The 20,400-nt window shown below is 32.2% G+C and overlaps 1 protein-coding gene across 2 annotated transcripts in view; it reads right to left on the bottom strand.

Annotated features, from left to right (window-relative positions):
- Positions 1 to 20,400, bottom strand: part of EEA1 (early endosome antigen 1) — a 131,770-nt gene that overhangs the window by 20,738 nt on the left and 90,632 nt on the right. For both annotated transcript variants that reach the window (XM_087814497.1, XM_087814498.1), the window contains 7 exons: positions 20,125 to 20,328; positions 17,454 to 17,654; positions 16,347 to 16,460; positions 10,319 to 10,474; positions 8,207 to 8,346; positions 1,910 to 2,240; positions 727 to 828 (listed from right to left, as the gene is read on the bottom strand). In XM_087814497.1, coding sequence (XP_087670623.1) covers positions 727 to 828; positions 1,910 to 2,240; positions 8,207 to 8,346; positions 10,319 to 10,474; positions 16,347 to 16,460; positions 17,454 to 17,654; positions 20,125 to 20,328 — 1,248 coding nt within the window. The remainder of the gene's footprint in view (positions 1 to 726; positions 829 to 1,909; positions 2,241 to 8,206; positions 8,347 to 10,318; positions 10,475 to 16,346; positions 16,461 to 17,453; positions 17,655 to 20,124; positions 20,329 to 20,400) is intronic.

Here is a 20,400-nt window from a genome sequence, read left to right as displayed (position 1 = left end):
TTACAATTATACATTATAATCATTTATTTATTCATTTGCTTGTTTGTTTTTGATAGAGAGCAATAGAAACATTAACCACAGAAAAAAACCCTCAATTGTTATTCAACTATTACCAAATATACCAATATAAATGTCCATGAAATAAAGAGCCCTTAAAAAGTCATTTCTATGGCCCCACTGGTGTGGGTCAGTGGATGAGCATTGACCCATGAACCAAGAGGTCACTGGTTTGATTCTAGTCAGGGCACAGGCTTGGGTTGCATCCCCAGTAGGATCCACAGGCTGGATCCCCTCTAGGGGGCATGCAGGAGGCAGCTGATCCATGATGTTTCTCTCTCATTGATGTTTCTCTCTCTCTATCCCTCTCCCTTCCTCTCCCTCTAAAAGGCAATAAAATATATATATACATTTTTAAATGTCATTTCTATGTCAAGATTTTTTCCAACCATAATAATCTTCCTTAATTTAGATTATCAAATAGCTAGTTGACTCAATTTTCCATCTTTATTAATTATAATCTTTAATTTTGGGCCTTATAAACTAGTTTAAATATTTTTAGTAATAGGTAGAACATAAATTATAGTTTTAAACTATGTATATATGAATTCATTATATTTCAGAGAAATAAACCTTCCTTTGATTTAAACATCAGTGTGAAAATATTTTTAAAATATAAAGGCCTTTTATGCTTTACATATTTTGTGTTATAAAAAAGGAAACTCTTACCTCCTTCTCTTTTTCAAGTGACTTTTTCAGTTCATTCTGTTCCTTAAGTGTGCTTTCCATCTGTACTTGAAATTGATGCTTCAATTCTTTGCAAGTTTTTTCCTAAAAAAGTGGAAACTACATTATGCAGAAAATATTTGTAGTAAGTTTAAGAAGTTTGGTTTATAAGCTAAGTAAGGTCCACAAAAGGAAATAAACTAGAATCATTCATGGCTTAAGATGGAATAGAATCTTCCATTTCAATGATAAAAACAAGCAAATATTATAGCAGTAAAGGGAGAGAGACAGGAAAAGTCTAAGAGTTTCTATCATCAACCATCACAATAAATATTTTACATATTACTTAGACAATATTTTAGAATGCTTTATATCTCAAAATTAATTATAATTAATTAGCTTGTCATGCAATTTTAAAAGTAGAATGGGCTTCAAAAAAGTGGAAGCAAGAAATTGAACAGAAAGTATTAAAACAATAAATAAAAAATAATCACAACTTAAGAGGGAAGATGTACAAATAAAAGATGTTTTTACTAAAGAGAAAGAAACATAAAGGTAACATATTAATATCATATGTTTTTATACTACTAAACACTTTCACTGACCTTTATATTGAGAACAAAAGGATTTTACTTTCACTGTTACTCTGTTATTCTGTGTTAAAATATTTCTGAGGATACATTCCGCTTTAAGTATTTCCTAAGACTGTGATACTTTTTTCTCTGTATTTTAAATAGGTCTTATGGTATCTCTAAGACATGGTATTATCCAGAGTTTTAGAATATTCAATAAATATTAGAAAGTTTATAGTACCAGAATTAGAGAGTCAAGATCTTTCTTGTCTTTTTTCTTTTGCTGATATGTGAATAATGTTTCAATTAGTAGCTATATTCTCTGTGGAAACGTCCCTGAGGACAAACCTGCTATAATCTCTCCCAAATCTCGCATCACACTAGCAATAGAGTAAGATTGTATATTCAACGGAAAATTCCCTGGGTCTTTGAAAAATTACACACGTACATGCCAATATCTTTTCTCAGGTTAAGCAGTCCCAATTCCTTTCTTCATAAGAATTATTTAAATCATTTAAATGTAGGATAAAAGCCAACAGTGCATTAAGTAGAAAAATCAGTACATTTTAATTAAAAATCACTTCTACCTAAGAAAGTAAATGTAAACAACTAACCAAATCTAATATAGCAGCCTTTCCTTTCTGGTTTTCCTTTTCATATTCACTTTTGGAGTTCTTCAAAGAATCAGAAACTTTTGATAATTTCTCTCTCGATGCAGAAAGCTCTGCCATTAGAGTTTCTTTTTCCATCTTCACTTTTTGTAGTTCTGTTACTGCTGTTTGAATTTTGTTATTCAATTCCTTGTGCTGCACCTTTGCATCTTGACTTAAATTTTCAATTTCTTTTTTAAGAATTATTTTTTCTTCCTCTTGCTTGGTAAGCATTTGCTTAATATTTTCAAGGGCTTCAGATTTTTTCTGTAGGTCCAACTTTGTATGGGATACTCTAAAGAGTCAAGAAACAATTTTTTTTTAAAAAAATGCATATTTTACCATCCCTAATGTACCATTCAAAATTAATAAATTATTATTGAGTTTAAAATTTTCCTTGTGTAGTTAAGAAGTAAAGAAAACAAATGTCATAAAACCATACAACCAAAAAATGCCTAAAAACATATAATGTGATCATTTAACAGATGACGATTTTCCTCAAGTCAAATAAGTTAGTGGTAAAGCCAAGACCATCTAAGCCTACTAACTTACTTCAGTCTTATTCACCACAATGGATCCCTCCCCAAATTGCATGTAACAGACCCTCTAGTCTACAATAGCCAGGAAAGTTTTCCCATGTACCTTAAAGAACCTATTTATTGTGTTATCCCCAAAGCACATAGAGAACTTTGCCTCTTTCCTTGAAAACATAAAATGCATTAATCCAGAAAAAAAAAATTTAAAAACAAAAGAAATATTTCCTTTCAAACAAAGAGGAAAAACAAATAATTTACTTTAATCCTAGAGTTTATCAGATTATACAGGAGATTTGTTATCATTTGTCCCTTAACATAAGCTTTCTACCCCTGAATGAATAAACTACAAAATCATGAGGAAATATAGGCACAGCTTTAGGAAAATTAAAGACTTTTACTATTTTCTTAAAAGAAATGAAATTATATATATTATGCACCAAAAACACATAATATCAACCATTTTTAAAAGTGAAAATAAAACCAAATGCAAAGCAATAATATTTCTTGAATGCATACTATTTCCAATGTATTTTGTAATCATTATAAATTCAATAATATGTTAAAGAGAGGTTGTTAAAAGATGTACCAGCCACATATTTGAAGTTGGATATTAATACAATATCAGAACCTTGAATTTTTACTTTCAGACCCAGAAACTTACTTTTACTTTTTAAAAAATAGCTAGAAAAGATGAAGTTAAGTATACTCATAGGATATTGTACCTCACTGATTTTTAAAGGTCTAAGTAGAAAAGTCATTATACTAATATTATTTTACCATTTAAATATAGTTAAAATCTTGGTCAAGCAACTGTAAAATTAGGAGTTGAGATATTTATTTACTATGCTACTTAACTTTTCCGTAAATAATTATTATAAAATCATAAGATTATGTTAAACAAAGAAGGTAAACAGAAATAAAAAGTTGCATAATCACTGTAAAACTGTTTATTTTTTAAAAAGTTCCTAAAGGAAGCAATAAATAAATCCACAATCATAGGTGGAAACTTTAACACTCTTTTCTCAGAAAATGATAGAATAGCCAAAGGAAAAAACTGGCAAGATTATAGAAGATTAGAACATTATCAATCACCTTGACCTAATCAATACTTATAGAACACTTTACCCCAAAACAAAGAGCACACATATGTGCACATGAAAAATTAATCAAGATAAAACATACACCAAGCCATAAATAAGACAGTCTGAAAAGTCTAATTTTATAGAATATTAGAAATCAATAACATAAGATATCTATAAGAGCCCCAAATAGCTGGAAAATAAACAACATACGTATTTCTAAGTCACCCACACATCAAAGAAGAAATCACAAAGGATATTAGAAAATACATTAAACTCTACAGTAATGAAAATGCACTATACAATGTGAGTTGAAGAGAAAGAGTTGAATGCATAGATGCTAATGGGCCTTGAGAAAGGGGAGCCCTGTACCCTGTTTTGGGGATGAGCCCTCAGATCAGGGGTGAGGTTTAGTGAAACCCCCAATATGTTTACCCAGCCCTCCATTTCTAGTACTCTACACATAAGAAATGTTTGCATAAAGTATATAGGCAAAAAAGACCTTAGTACTAAAAGGTTTTCCTATTCCAATATGATATGGAAGCCTCTGAGTGAGTTCTGAACCATGAGAATAGAACACAGAGTGGAAACGGGCCCATTTCCACTGAGTTCATTAGAAATAAAAAGAACCAAAAGCCAAAAGGGGCCTTGGGAAAGAGAACAAGAACCAGCACAGAAGTGATCTTCATGAACCGATGACTGAGTTCCAGAGGTAATGAACCATCCACTCAGTTGATAATATAAAGGATCAGATGTGCTCCCCAAATACATAGGCCTTAGAAACTATGATGCTAACAGTGAGAAGAAATGCCATTTGAGACACAAAATTTAGCTCTACATCCTCAAAGTATCAGGACCAAATTTACTAGATGTGAGAACAAGAAATTTTTCATCATCACTTCCAAAACAAGAATGAAACCATGAAGGTGTGAAATAACTTAATTATCATTAACTCTGATGTGTTTATTTAATTTCTCTGATGGGTCCTTTTCCCAGGCTTTCAGCCTCCAACTTTTTTACTGAGAGTCAAGTACCCTAATCCCCTTGACTCAGATGAAGTCTGTTGACTCAGTGGGAGTGGCCTATTTAGCATTTAGAGACAAAGACTACTGAAGTGTGACTAGTCATAGCCATCCTATGAAGGCATTCAAATGAATGGGGTGAAACCAATTTTTATCCATCAAAAGTCTGATGAGTTATGTGTCTACTGAAGATCTCACAGTAAAACCCAATCAAACCATCAACATCAAGGATGAGCCAAGCAAGAGACTAATTCTACCTTAGGACTAAGAAAGATGTCTCAGTTCAGTACTTTTATGGCTATATGGCATGTGGCCAGAGACATATACTCCCTCTTCCACCAAAGACATTTGAAATTTCATTTACCAATTAATCTTTCAGGATTTCAGTATCTTCTAAACTAACCACCCTTACACTTAGGTCTGTCATGAACCCATTGAACACTTAATGCAAATGAGAAAAAGGATAATCTTTATCAAGATAATTTATTCCACGTGTTGAAAAGCTCATACTATACTGATTTTATTAGAATAAGACACATAACTACTATCTACAGACATCTGACAACTATCATTGACAAAATGCAAAGGGGCTGAGGAGCTGAAAAAAGACTAAAAAATGTAGACAGCCACAGGAAAGCTTTCACGTTAAGAAGCTATAAAAAGAAGAGCAAACCAAACCCAAAGTCTATGGACGAAAATACTAAACACAGGAGGAGAAATAAATGAAACAGAAAATTGACAAAACCAAATCAAAAGTTTTTTTTAATAAAACTGATAAATCTCTAATTAGATTGACCAAGAGAAAAAGAGAACACAAATTACCACTATTAAAAATAATGAGATATCACTACAGATCCTATAAGACCTTAAAAAAGTATAATACAGGGTGGGGCAAAAGTAGGTTTACATTTGTTTGTATGAAAAATAGCATAATAAATAATACAAGAATAAACTATGTTTCGAGGACTCACAACTGTACACCTACTTTTGACCCATGTTGTATTAAGAACAGTAGTGTATCAAAAAATTTGATGTTTATATGAAATGTACAAATTCCTTGAAAAACATTAATTACCAAAACTGATTCAAGAAATACATTAAAAATTAAAAATATTCCTGTATCTATAAAATAAACTGAATCCCAAATTAAGAAGCAACCTAGAAAGAAAACTTCAGGCGATTTGGTTCATTGGTGAATTCACTCAAACATTTAATAAATAAATAATATCCATCTCATACAAACTCTTTCAGAAAGCAGAGGAAGAAATACTATCAATTTCTTTTTTAAGACTAATATAACCATGATTTCAAAACCTTGACGATGACATTAAAAAAAATTACAGATCAATAACCATCATGAATGCATGGAAAATTCTAAATAAAGTATTATCAAGTTAAATACATATATATATATAAATATATAAATATAAATATATATAAATTTATATATATATAAATATATATAAATAACAGGATAATCAAGTGACAATTATCCCAGGAAAGCAAGGTTGGTTTAAAATTTTTAAATCAATCAATTTAATTCACCATATTAACAGAATAAAGAAGAATAACCGTATCAAAAATGCAGAAAAAGCCCGGCAGGTATGGCTCAGCAGTTGAGCATTACCTATGATCCAGGAGATTTCCATTAGATTCCCAGTCAGGGCACGTGCCCAGGTTATGGACTGGATCCCCATTGGGGGTTGTGCATGACGCAGCCAATCAATGACTCTCTCATCATTGATGTTTCTATCTCTCTCTCTCCTTCTTCCTTCCTTTCTCTGAAGTCAATAAGGATACATTTTAAAATATATTGATCCCTGAGGCTGGAGATCAAGCCTGCAACGGAGGTACGTGCCCTTGGCCAGACCTGAACCTGGAACCCTTCAGTCCATGGGCTGATGCTCTAACCACTGAGCAAAACAAGCCAGGGCAATGAAAATTTTCTCAAAACTAGTATAAAAGAGAATGATTTTAATTTGATAAAGGAATCTAGGAAAAACCTATAGCTAACCTCTAAGTTGATGATAATTTATTTAATTTTCCTGCCTAAGACTGGGAATAATGCAAGGATGCCCACTATTACTATTTACATTCAAAATTTTACTGGAGGTGTCATCCAGCAATAAGTCAAGAAAAAGGCATAAAAGGTCTGCAGATTGAAAAAAAGAAGTAAAGCTGATAACATGATTGTCCACTTAGAAAATTCTAAGGAATCTAAAAAACAAGTATTAAAACAAGAAACTGAATTTAACAAGGTTAAAGGGTACAAAGTCATTATATAAAGCTCAATTATATTTTTATACTATTCACAAGTAATCAGAAAATTAAATTTAAAAAACAATTCCATTTAAAATAGCATTGGAAAACATAAAATATTAGAAATAAATTTAACAAAAGATATGTAAAATCCCTGTTTAAAAAAAAACAAAATGTTGCCCAGAGAAATTAAAGAAGGCCTAAATAGATAGATAAAGATATACCAGGTTCATGGATTAGAAGATTCAATAAAGTTAAAATGTTAATTCTTCCCAAACTGATCTACAGATTCATTGCAAATTCTAATAAAAACCCAATAATTTTATTTGTAGAAATGGATAAGTTAATACTAAAATTTATATGGAAAAGCAATAAATTTAGAGGAGTCAAGAAAATCTTAAAAATTTAAGTTGGAGGACTAATACAACCTGATATTAAAATCTACCACAAAGCTACAAAAAAATCAACATACGATTGTACTGGTGTCAGGATGCCATATATAGACTGCAGACCAATGACATAGTATAGAGTCCACAAAGAGACCTACATATATCCAGTAAATCATTTTTGACAAAGGTACCAAGGCCATTCAATGGGAGAGAAAATGTTTTATCAATAACTGTTACTATAACAACTTAATGTAGGGAGGAAAAGGTGATCCTGGACCCCTTAGACCTCACACGAAAATAAATTCAAGGTAAATCCTAGACCTAAATGTAAAAACTAAAACTATAAATCCTTCTAGAAGAAAACATAAGAGAATTCTTCATAAACTCTGGGAATAGGCAAAGATTTCTTTAAAAGAACACAAAACACTAAACATAAAAGAAAAAAAATGACAAATTAAATTTAAACAAAAATTAAAACTTCTGTTCATTTAAAGATAACACCAAAAAATATCAAGCAAAGCTACTAGAAAAAAAGGCTTAAAAATGTGCTCATAAACATAATCTGCCAAAATGCATCATAAGGCTAAAACAGACCATTTCTTATATATAAAGTATCTCTATTCCCTACTTGGTACAGTACCTCAAAGCAGAAGCCTGACTGTTTTTGGGTGATTATATCTAAACACGCCTGTTTGTTCATTTACATTAATTTTTGCAAATTGACAAACAACTCAAAATAATTGCTTTAACCCACAGAAATGAGTACCACATTACTGTTGAAAAAAGACTAGATAACTCAAATTTTCAGTCCTTTCTAGTGAAGGTAAATTTAACCATATTATGATGGCTTTATTTTTTTATTCACATTAATATTAGCTGTTTATAGAATCAACACAAAGAAACATTTACTAAATCTTTAAGCACAGTGATAACAAAATTAAATTTTAATCCTTAAATTATAAGTAGTTAAGCTTACATTTCTTTCTCCATTTCTAGTTGCTTAGTCAATTCTGTAACTCTAAGCTCTAAATCTGTGTTCAACTGTCTTTGCTGTTGTAGATCCTGCAAAGCTTGCTCCTTGCTTGCTTTAACTTCAAGAGTATCAGCTTCTAGTTTCTATGGAAAAAATATAACACAGTAACCATTTTAATGTCAAAAATTATTTTAAATATTATAACATTTTTGTTTTATACTCAAATTGGTGTTGACATAACACACAAAAACAGCCATAAAATACTTATTTAAATAAAAAATACATTCTAAAGCCATTACTGTGTAAAGGAGCCATTTATCTTGAAATCTTCCAGAGGAGCTAGCAGCAGGCTTAAAACACAACAGTCACTAAGTTTTTACTTTTTAAAATGATCTGAATAAAAAATAAACTTAGAATAATTATAATGAGTAAAAATTATTCATTCAAATATGAAAAAATAAGTTAAAAGTTCACAAAGGGGCCCACTTAAAATATATTATCCTTGCCCTGGTTGGTGTGGCTCAGTTGGCTGGAACATTATTCCATGCACCAAAAGGTGACTGGTTTGATTCCAGATGAAGGAACATGCCCGGGTTACAGGCTCCATCCCCAGTAGGGGGCTTTCAGGAGGCAGCGGATTAATGTTACTCTCTCACATGGATCTTTCTCTCTCTCTCTCTTTCTCTCTCTCTCTCTCTCTCTCTCCCCCTCCCTCCCTCCCTCTTTAAAATCAATAAAAAATTTTAAATAAATATATATATATTATCCTCTTTATTCATAGTTAACACTGATGTAATTATATTCAAAACTAAAATGAAGCTGTCATGTCATCCTTCTCATTAACATATACTGACCCTAAATATAGAGCCAATTAAATTCATGATTTTGCTTCTTTAATCTCTTGGTCTAGAAATTGTTCTTCATAGTGTAGTTTCTGTCTCATACATATACATATAATTGAGAATATTTTTACAAATTTTCAAAATTGAGCTAAGTATATTGGTTGAATATCTATAAGCAGTGCATTTTCTTATATAGTTGTAATAATTTTGCACTCTATTTTATAAATTAATCTAGGTACCTGTGGCTCTTATTCGACACTTTTATTGGATATTTGATGTAATTAACATCAATTCTATAATATATTGATATAAAACATGTGGAATACTTTATAAAATAATAAGTACAAAATGTTAAAGACCTGATAAATACAAAAGACACTATTGGGTCTTAAAAACTATTTTTAAAAGATACCCAAATAGAATTCTCATTAGCCACTTTACAGTAAAGTAGTTTTTTCTGTTCTTTTCACCCATTACATAAATTTGTCATTACTATTACCACTGGCCATAAAGAAAAGAAAAAGGAACCCATAAACACAATTGTAAATGTAATTCTTTTTCCGTGTTATATTGCTGTGGCTATATATATATATATATATATATATATATATATATATATACACACACACACACACACACAGAGATATATATATTTATATACTTGAGAAATTTTTGTTTCACTGATAGTTCCAATTAAAAAACAAAGGACTCAGGTCAATTCCTTCTCTAATGTGTCTTTTAATTTAATCTTTTTAGTAAATCAACACTTTTGCTGGGAGTTGTGTTAAAGTAAGAAGCAGAGTACCATAGAATAAATGTATTATCAAATTAGAAATAAAATCCAAAGGGTATAAATGTAAAGTTTAAAAAAGGAAGAAGTCTACTATATCTTCAATATTATATTAGAATAAGGAGGTAAGGAAATGGAAACGATAGAACAAAAGAGACTTCACAACAACAAAATAATAAGTTCCTTCTAATTATAAAGTAGATCCCTGGTTGACTGTCTCATTGAAATACTAGTTACACATTACAATGAAACCAGTATAAACATTAACTGTTATTTGTAAAAGCCACCCACTAATGAAGAAATCAGAAGTAAAGGCAGAATTCTAAATTAATACAAAAATAATTACAAGTACTTTTTAAAATTTTTATATCACAACTTCCTCTTTTTTTGCAAACGTAGTGTCTTTTATTCCATCCAGGTCATCAGTTTCCATTGCTACAGCTGTGAAAAATATGGCTAAATTCAATTTCTCTAAATACAAACCTTAATTTGACCTTCTAATTCTTCAGTTTTCTGTTCTAAAGACAGGTGTTTCTCTTTATATTCTCTCAGATGACTTTCCAGCTGACTGCAATGTTCTTGCTTCTCCTGAAACTTTGTAGTGACCTGATCCAACTGAGCAGTGATCTTATTTAACTCCTATAGAGAAATACAAGTAAAGATAACTTTGGTAAGGTTTACTTTATTGTAGTGACCAAATGTTTGGTCAGAGTAAAATTAAAACTCTAATTTCATTTAAGAAACTATTTGGAGTAAGATCACAGGTAAGTCTAAAGATAATTCAGTGGTTAAAATTTATCCACAGTATAAAGGACATGAAATGAACTTGTGCATATTCTGAGATATTAAGTTTATATGTGTAACAGTTCAATAACTTTTTCTAGGAAGCCAAAAAAATACAAAAGAATAATAAACAACCTAATAATAAAATAATGCTTTTATAAGTAAATGTTTTCAATGTTCAAGAAACCATTTTCCAAAATAACATTTAAAAAATAAATGATTACATCTGTGATACTTGTTCAATTCATTTGGGATATCTAGTTACACAGAAAGAACAAAATAAAAATTACTAGTAAATCCACCACCCACAGATAATCACAATAAATGTTTTGAAAACTTCTCTTTCAGTCTTTTCTGTACATTAGCTTCTATTTTTTGATTTGTACTTTTAAAATAAAAACAGGATCTCACTTTACATAGTTTTACTGTAACAGCCTTTGTTGTTACATAACAATGCATCATGAAAATGACATTTTCTAAAATATCATTATACTTGACTGCATAAATTTCCATTTTAATGATATAGGCCATTTTTTATCCAAATATCCTATTTTAGATTTCCAGATTGCCACTAAACTCTCTGCATTTATTAACAGAGATACAAACAGCATCCTTTAAAGCTATGATTATTCCCTTAAAATAAAGGACTAAAAGTGAACTAAAATAAACAAAAAATTCTTGAAATATATTCTTAGAAGTGATATACTCATCATTTGGAGTCAGAAAATAGATTCTATTTCAAGGAAATAGAATCCTTGAAAGTTCTTGAACTAGACTGCCAAACAGCCTCTCCTACCACCATCAAAAGATTAAGCTAATATATATAACACACTAGCAATGTATGAAAGTGGCTTGTTCTACTTCACCATTTCCAATCCTTCGAGTGTTAATTAAACAGACACACATATTTTACCTCATTAAGGGCATATTCCATTGTTGTCTTAATTTGCAACTAATTCTTAATAAACTTGAATATTGCCCGGCCAGGTGTGGCTCAGCGGTTGAGCATCGACCTAGGATCCAGGCGATCAGGGTTCGATTCCGGGTCAGGGCACATGCCCGTGTTGCGGGCTCGATCCCCAATCAGGGGCATGCAGGAGACAGCCGATCAATGACCCTCTTGTCATTGATGTTTCTGTCTCTCTCTCTCCCTCTCCTTTCCTCTCTCTGAAATCAATAAAGATATATCTAAAAAAATAAAATTAAAATAAAATAAAATAAAATAAAATAACTTGAATATTTGCTATTCTTTTGCTACTGGCTTCAGAATTCTGTTACTAATATTTTTGGGGGATAAATTTTAAACTTTTATGTGGATATTCTAGTAACTACTTTTTCCAGACACTGATTTTGTGCTTAGAAATTACTTTCCAGATGTGTTTAGCAAAATGTAAATAAAAAGCAAGTTGCAGAATAACACATATAGTGATTCTATGTTCATAAAAGAAAAATATCTGTCTGTGTGTGTGTTTATGTGTGTATTTGATGCTTATAGAAGTTTGGAAGGATACATACCAATTTTTTTTTATCTATATCTGAATATTTTTATTTAAAATATTACAAAGGTCCCTTTATCTCCCCAATAACCCATTCCACCCCGTCCCACCTCCCTCCCCAGTCCCTCTCCCCACCATTGTCCATGTCCTTGGGTTGTGCATATATGCATATAAATTCTTTGGTTACTCTCTCCCCTTCCACCCACCCGCCCTCCTCCCTCCCTCTGACATTCACCAGTCTCATCTATGCTTCCATGTCAGTGAATCTATTCTGTTCATCAGTTTATTAAGTTCTTTAGATTCCACATATAAGCGAGATCATGTGATGTTTGTCTTTCTCTGCCTGGCTTATTTCACTTAGCATAATATTCTACAGGTCCATCCATACTGTCCCAAATGGTACGAGATCCTTCTTCTTTATAGCTGCATAGTATTCCATGGTGTAAATGTCCCACAGCTTTTTTATCCACTCATCTACTGATGGGCACTTGGGCTGTTTCCAGATCTTAGCTATTGTAAATTGTGCTGCTATGAACATAGGGGTGCATATATTCTTTCTGATTAGTGTTTCAGGATTCTTAGGATGTATTCCTAGAAGTGGGATCACTGGGTCAAAAGGCAGCTCCATTTTTAATTTTTTGAGGGACCTCCATACTGTTTTCCATAGTGGCTGCATTCCCACCAGCAGCGTACTAGGGTTCCCCTTTCTCCACATCCTCACCAGCAGGAGTCCTTTGTTGATTTGTTGATGGTGGTCATTCTGACAGGTGTGAAGTGATACTTCATTGTGGTTTTAATTTGCATCTCTCTGATGATTAGTGACGTTGAGCATTTTCTCATATGTCTCTTAACCATCTGTATGTCCTCTTTGCAGAAGTGTCTATTCAGGTCTTTTGCCCATTTCTTAATTGGATTGTTTGTCTTCCTCTTGCTGAGTAGTATGAGTTCTTTGTACACTTTGGAAATTAGCCCCTTATCAGATACATCCTTGGCAAATATGTTTTCCCAGACCGTGGGGTTCCTTTGTATTTTGAGGCTGTTTTTTTTTGCTATGCAAAAGCTTTTTAGTTTGATGTAGTCCCATATGTTTACTTTTTCTTTTGTTTTTCTTGCCCTAGGAGATGTATCAGTGAAAAGTCCACTACGTGGGATGTCTGTGACTTTACTATGTTTTCTTCCAGGATTTTTATGGTTCGATGACTTACGTTTAAGTCTTTTATCCATTTTGAGTTTATTTTTGTGTATGGTGAAAGTTGGTGCTCTAGTTTCATTTTTTTGCATGTAGCTGTCCAATCTTCCCAGCACCACTTATTAAAGAGACTGTCTTTACTCCAATGTATGCTCTTGCCTCCTTTGTCAAATATTAACTGACCATAATGGTGTGGGTCTATTTCTGGGGACTCTGTTCTGTTCCATCGATCTATATGTCTGTTGTTGTACCAATACCAGGCTGTTTTGATTACAATGGCTTTGTAGTACAGTTTGATGTCCGGCAACGTGATCCCTCCCACTCTGTTCTTTTTTCTCAAGATGGCTGCAGCCATTCGGGGTCTTTTTTGGTTCCATATAAATTTTTGAAATGTTTGTTCTAGGTCTGTGAAATATGCCGTTGGTATTTTAATAGGAATTGCATTGAATTTATAAATTGCTTTGGGTAGTATGGACATTTTAATAATATTAATTCTTCCAATCCATGGGCATAGTATATTCTTCCACTTGTTTATATCTTCCTCTATTTATTTTTTCAGTGTCCCATAGTTTTCTGAGTACAGGTCTTTTACATTCTTGGTTAAGTTTATACCTAGGTATCTTATTCTTTTAGTTGCAACGGTAAATGGTATTTTTTTTTTAGTTTCTCTCTCTGAAAGTTCATTGTTGGTGTATAAGAATGCCATTGATTTCCAGATGTTTTGTATCCAGCTACCTTGCCAAATTCGTTTATCAAATCTAGTAGTACTTTGATGGAGTCTTTAGGTTTTTCTATGTACAGTATCATGTCATCTGCAAATAATGACAGTTTTACTTCCTCCTTTCCAATTTGGATACCTTTTATGTCTTCTTCCTGTCTGATGGCTGTGTCGAGGACTTCCAGTACTATGTTGAATAAGAGTGGTGAAAGTGGACATCCCTGTCTTGTTCCTGTTTGTAATGGAAATGGTTTTAGTTTTTGCCCATTGTGTATGATGTTGGCTGTAGGTCTGTCATATATGGCCTTTATTATGTTGAGTTATGATCCCTCTATTCCCACTTTGCTGAGAGTTTTTATCAGAAATGGATGCTGTATTTGGCGAATGCTTTTTCTGCATCTATTGACATGATCATATGATTTTTGTCCTTTGTTTTGTTAATGTGATGCATCACACTTATTGATTTGTGGATGTTGTACCAGCCTTGCATCCCTGGAATAAATCCCACTTGGTCATGGTGTATGATCTTTTTAATGTATTGCTGGATCTGGTTTGCTAGTATTTTGTTGAGGATTTTAGCATCTATGTCCATTAGGGATATTGGCCTGTAATTTTCTTTCTTTGTAGTGTCTTTATTTGGTTTTGGGATTAGGATGATGCTGACCTCATAAAAAGAGTTTGGGAGTTTTCCCTCCTCTTGAATTTTCTGGAATAGTTTGAATGGGTGTTAATTCTCCTTTGAATGTTTGGTAAAACTTGCCTGTAAATCCATCTGGTCCAGGACTTTTGTTTGCTGGAAGGTTTTTTTTATTACTGCTTCAATTTCATTAGTTGTTATCAGCCTATTCAGGTTTTCTGCCTCTTCTTGATTTAGCTTTGGAAGGTTGTATGCTTCTAGGAATTTGTCCATTTCACCCATGTTGTCCAGTTTATTGGCATATAGTTGCTCATAGTATTTTCTTATGATCCTTTATATTTCTGTTGGGTCAGTTGTTATATCACCTCTTTCATTTCTGGTTTTATTTATTTGGGTCCTCTCTCTTTGTTTCTTGATAAGTCTGGCTAAAGGTGCATCAATCAGATTTTATCTTTTCAAAGAACCAGCTCTTGGTTTCATTGATTTTTTGTATTGTTTTTTTAGTTTCTATGTCATTAATTTCTGCTCTGATCTTTATTATTTTCTTCCTTTTACTTCCTCAGGGCTTTTCTTGCTGTTCTCGTTCTAGTTCTTTTAGTTGTTGTGTTAGATGGTTCATTAATCTTTTTCTTGTTTTTTGAGATAGGCCTGTAATGCTATGAGTTTTCGTTTCAGGACTGCTTCCACTGTGTACCATAGATTTTAGGTTGTTGTCTGGTCATTTTCGTTTTTTTCCGTGCAGTGTTTGATTTCTTCCTTGCTCTCATTGGTAACCCATTCATTGTTTAATAGCATGCTATTTAGCTTCCATGTGACTGAATATTTTGGGGGTTTTTTATAGTGGTTGATTTCTAGTTTCATGGTATTGTGATCCAAGAAGATGCTTGATATGATTTCAATCTTCTTGTATTTGTAGAAACTTACATACCAAATTTAATAGTAAACATTCCTTTTAAGGATTGCAGTTTAGAGTAAATATAGAAAACAGTTTTGTTTTGTCAATTTGATATACTACTACATTGTTTTTAAAAACTGAATCAACAACTAGTATTACTTCTCAAATAAAATATAAATTTTAAAAATGTCTACCTGGTAAAAAGAAAGAATGACCTACCAGCATTTTTATCGTGACCCTAAGAAGGAAGCTTTTACTTTATCAGAAGTATTAAAAAGGTAACTTCTATATTCCCTCCAGGTCCACTGACTCCTACTCCCAAGAAAGGAGAGTAGCTTTTATTATTGAGATGGAATACACGTTGCTCTTTTCTGACTCCAAGTGATAAGTATATCTGATTTATGGACCAGATTGTCTACTAAAAACGTGTGGGCAAGCCTCCCTCTCTTTCCCAGTCATTGTCACTTGATCGAATGAAGCAACAACTCAACAATTAGGAATGAATATTTCAGCTCCATACTAAGTTCTAGACTAGGGGAGAAATACAATATTAAGAAGCCCAACCACAGTTGTACTCCAGGTGAGCTTATCAGAAACAACAATGATGTTTTTATCTTCATCTATCTGACTCCTGCATCTGCCACTCCAACTGGTTCTGAACTCCGGAAGAAATTAAGGGGAATAAGCAAGTCAATCACAACATTATATAAAACTATTATCTTTATATATGTTTGCAATTAATTTATCTATCAGAACATTAGGTTATGGTTTGAACTGCACCAGGTTCCCCTACCTGTTGTTTGTCTTGTAATGCATTTTGGGCTGTGTCCAAATGGTTTTGAAGATCTGCTCTTTGAGCAGTTTTTGCTGCTTCTGCTGATAGCAATAATTCAGTTTTGGCTTTAATCTGTAACAAAATTTACAAGTCATTTAATCCATATTTTATTCTTGAGTTCCTCTTGCTTGAATATACATTGCTTTAGTCACTAAATAATTTAAAATTTTAAGTCCTTTGGCAAAAAAAACCCATAAGGATTTAAATAGTGAAAAATTAGTATGTGAAAATCCCCCAAACAGAAAAGAGTAGGGGAGAAGATTCCTAATAATGTTTGGATAAATGATAAAAATATATTCCTATATGCCACCAAAACATTTCTCCCTTTCTTAAATTCTATATGCACTTATTAGGTTATCATATAACTCATCTGACAAATAATTATATTTTAAAAAGAAAGAAATGGGTATTCTTATATTCCAAGTTGTTATATTATTTCTTATTTTCAATGGAATTAATCTCCTGAAATAAAGAAAACAGAGGCTTAGAAATGTTTCTATAACTTTCTCTACTGTAGTATACAATAAGAAACCAATGATGAGAATGGAGAAATAAATATGTCTTAATTCCCACCCCATAATTGACTCATTGAGCAAAACTATATTGGCCTCTGAAAGAACGTATATTTAAAAATATAATGGTACTATATGAAGGTATTTTTTTAAATCATGCCTTTAAAGTAAAATAAAAATAAAAACAAAGTCAAAAAAATTTTAACCTAGAAATCTAATGGTATAATATCAAACTACTTTGAACTTCTAAAACAATAATAATAACTTCATGAAAACAAAGCGAAAAGATCGGTAGTTTCAGGAAGTATAGTTTGTCAGAAGAATGAGGAAAAAAGGCAAACAGGAAAGTGCATCAAATTGTCTAAATACAACCATTAATTAATTCCTATTCCCAAATTGTTTCTATTAATGAGAGAGAGAGGGAGATGGGTCTGGGAATGGTGGGATGAGTGGGGGATTGAGGGACAGAGAGGGAGGGAAACAAAATTTAAAACATTTGATGGCCTAAAATATGTGTTTTATTCATACAAACTCATATTAAATTGAATATTACCTGTATGTCAAGCTGAGAGACCTTCTCCTTGCTTTCATTTAATTGACTACTTAATTCATTGACACTGGTTTCTAGGGAAAGGACACGATCTTGTGCAGCTCTAAGATGTGCCTTCTGCTCTTGCACCTGGTCATGCAAATTTTCCTGGGCTTGTTTATGGCTTTCTGACTGATTCTTCAGCTTCTCTGTTAGTTGAGTTACCTATCACATTAGCAAGACTCTTAATTATGAAGGTCATAAATGATATAACAAGAACTAAGAAACCCAAATTTAAGTACCATGAGAATATTAAAGTGCTCTATGATAGGTTATCTCAAATTTTTTTCAAGAAGAATTGTTCACATCTTCCCAAAATTAAGTAAACATATCTCAAAATCATAAGAAATAACATGAAATTCAGAGATTCCTACTATTTTAAATCTATCTCTACTTAGCTTTAACTTACATGAAATAAAACTAACTGAACTAAATTGTATAGTGTGAGATTTGATAAATATAGACTCATTTAATCAGTACCACAATCAAGATAGAGAACATTTTGATTACCCCAAAAAGTTTCCTCATGCCCCTGTGCAGTCAGTACCCTCCACTCATCTCTATCCCCAATCACTGCTCTAATAAGAGTTCCCCATATATTCTGGATAGTTCTAAATTGTCATACAAATGTATTGTAAATACTTTCTCCTATCCTATGTCTTGGCTTTTATTTTCATAATGGTGTCTTTTGAAGAGTATATACACTTTTAATTTAGATGAAATCCAATTCATCTGATTTTTTTAGGTATACCTTGCTTCGAGTTCACTGAGTTTCATGAATGTGGATTCCTATTTTTAATCAAATTAAAATTTTGTCAGCCATTATTTCTACTAATATTTTCCTCCTCCCCACCCTTCTGTGACACTAATTATATGTATGCTATATTATATGATACTGTCCCGCAGGTTATTAATAAGGCACTATCCATTTTTTCTGGCCTTTTCTCAATCTATAGTTTTTCTTTTATATCCATAAGTATATTTTAATAACTTTTTAAAGTACTTGTCTAATAACTCCGTCATCTCTCAATTCAGGGTCTCTTTCCATTGAATGATGGCTCTCCTGCTTATAGCTCACATGCTTTTTGCTTCTTCATATGTCTAGCAATTTTTTGGTATTTATTGTGACAGCTCTGGATTTTGCCATTTTCTTTCAAAAAATGTTGAATTTTGTTCAAGCTGGCAGTTAATGTGCTTATGGTTCAGCTGGATCCTCTTGAGGCTTGTTTTTATGCTTTGTTACTCTAGGGCTAGTTTAATGATACTTCAAAGGTGTGACATCTCTAGGGCTTCTACTGAATGCCCCCAAGCATTTGCCCATGTCTTTCTTCTCTGACTGGCTAGAACTTGAACATCTTCCAGCCTGTGAATCTGATAATTTTTCAGACTTCAGCTCCTAATAATTATTCACTGCCTAGCCTCATGGAATCCCATCTTGTGAGCACAAAGCTTAATATTCAGCCAAAGGCTCAAGTGGATCCCTATGCAGATTTCTCCCCACGCTCTCTCCTCTCTGATATTCTGCCCTGAAAATCTGAGCTGCCTCAACCTCCCTGAACTTCAATCTCTCACTCCTCAATACAGTGAGACCACTGTGTTTTCCTTAGATTTCCCTAGCTTGCACCACAGTCTGGTGCAATGTCCAAAGTCATAGAAATGTTTCCATGTCCAAAGTTGGAGTGGCTGAAAGAGTCACTTGATTTGTTTCTCTTTTCTCAGGGATCAAAGCCCCTGTACTGCTTGTTGTACAATGTCTGAAAACAGTAATTTTATACTCCCCCAATTTTATAGTTGTTTATGGTGACAGGACTAAAGAAGTACCAGTTCCTCTAACATGCATAGGCTTTTCTGGTCATATACAATACACAATGTCAAGCTGTATGCTAGTTACAACTATAACTAGTCTAAAGAATTTTTCATAAAAACTGGTGACCAAGGCTAAATTTGAAATTTGAGAAAAAAATTATGTTCTATTCTAATATCCAAATTAGAAAAGTGATACGACCTACTGATACTTTAATACTTTCTCATTTAGATAATTATAATTCTCTCATTGGAAAATTCTTCCCCCTAAAAAGCAAATATAAATTCTTTTCATTTTGAAAATGTATTAAGCTGAATTTTATGTTTCTCTTAAACTACATACAAATGTTAGAATAAGGTAACAGCAAATTATTAGTTATATATTCCAACGACATTATCAAAATATAAGTAACCACTAAGTCTGTATGCCAAACAATAGAGTAACAACTAACACTTGATTAGTACTTTGAGTTTATGAATATATCTTGTTATTCATTCTTTTTTCAAAATATAACAAAATGTCATAAAACAAATATAATTATTAATAACATTTCTGCTTTTCAAATGAGCTAACAAGGTGAAATGATTTGCTCGTGTTCACATAGGTAATAAGTTGCATTCTGGGACATGAACTGAAGTTTCCTTTCTCAAATCATCTTAACTTAATTTCACTACAATTGCAACCCACCTTTAAGATAAATGAGATGGTATTTGTCAAAAATATATAATATAAAAAGTACTAAAAATAACCACAATAAAAAGTCATTTAAATAAGAAATAAGATTTAGAAAGAACAGCAAATTTAGAAATAGAATAAATCTGACAAGCTTACTTGTTCCTGTAATGTATGGTTTTTTTCTTGTAACTGGTTAAGAACAGCAGTCTCCCCTTCACCAGCCTGAATTTTTGCATAAAGATCTTCTCTTTCCTTTTCTAGTAAGGAAATATTTTCTTTACTCTTCTGTAATAAGGCTTCGAGGTTCTGGATCTTTTGGTCCTTATCGCCAATTTGACGTAGTACTTGTTCCAAATCATTCTGTAAAGAATAGAAAACTAGCCTTAACAACAAGAGAACTTAAAAAGTTATTCCTTAAACATAAAATAATTG

The sequence above is a fragment of the Miniopterus natalensis genome, chromosome 2 (assembly GCF_054644295.1).
Source record: "Miniopterus natalensis isolate mMinNat1 chromosome 2, mMinNat1.hap1, whole genome shotgun sequence".
In the NCBI taxonomy this organism is placed as follows: domain Eukaryota; kingdom Metazoa; phylum Chordata; class Mammalia; order Chiroptera; family Miniopteridae; genus Miniopterus; species Miniopterus natalensis.
This window is presented reverse-complemented; position numbering and strand designations above follow the sequence as displayed.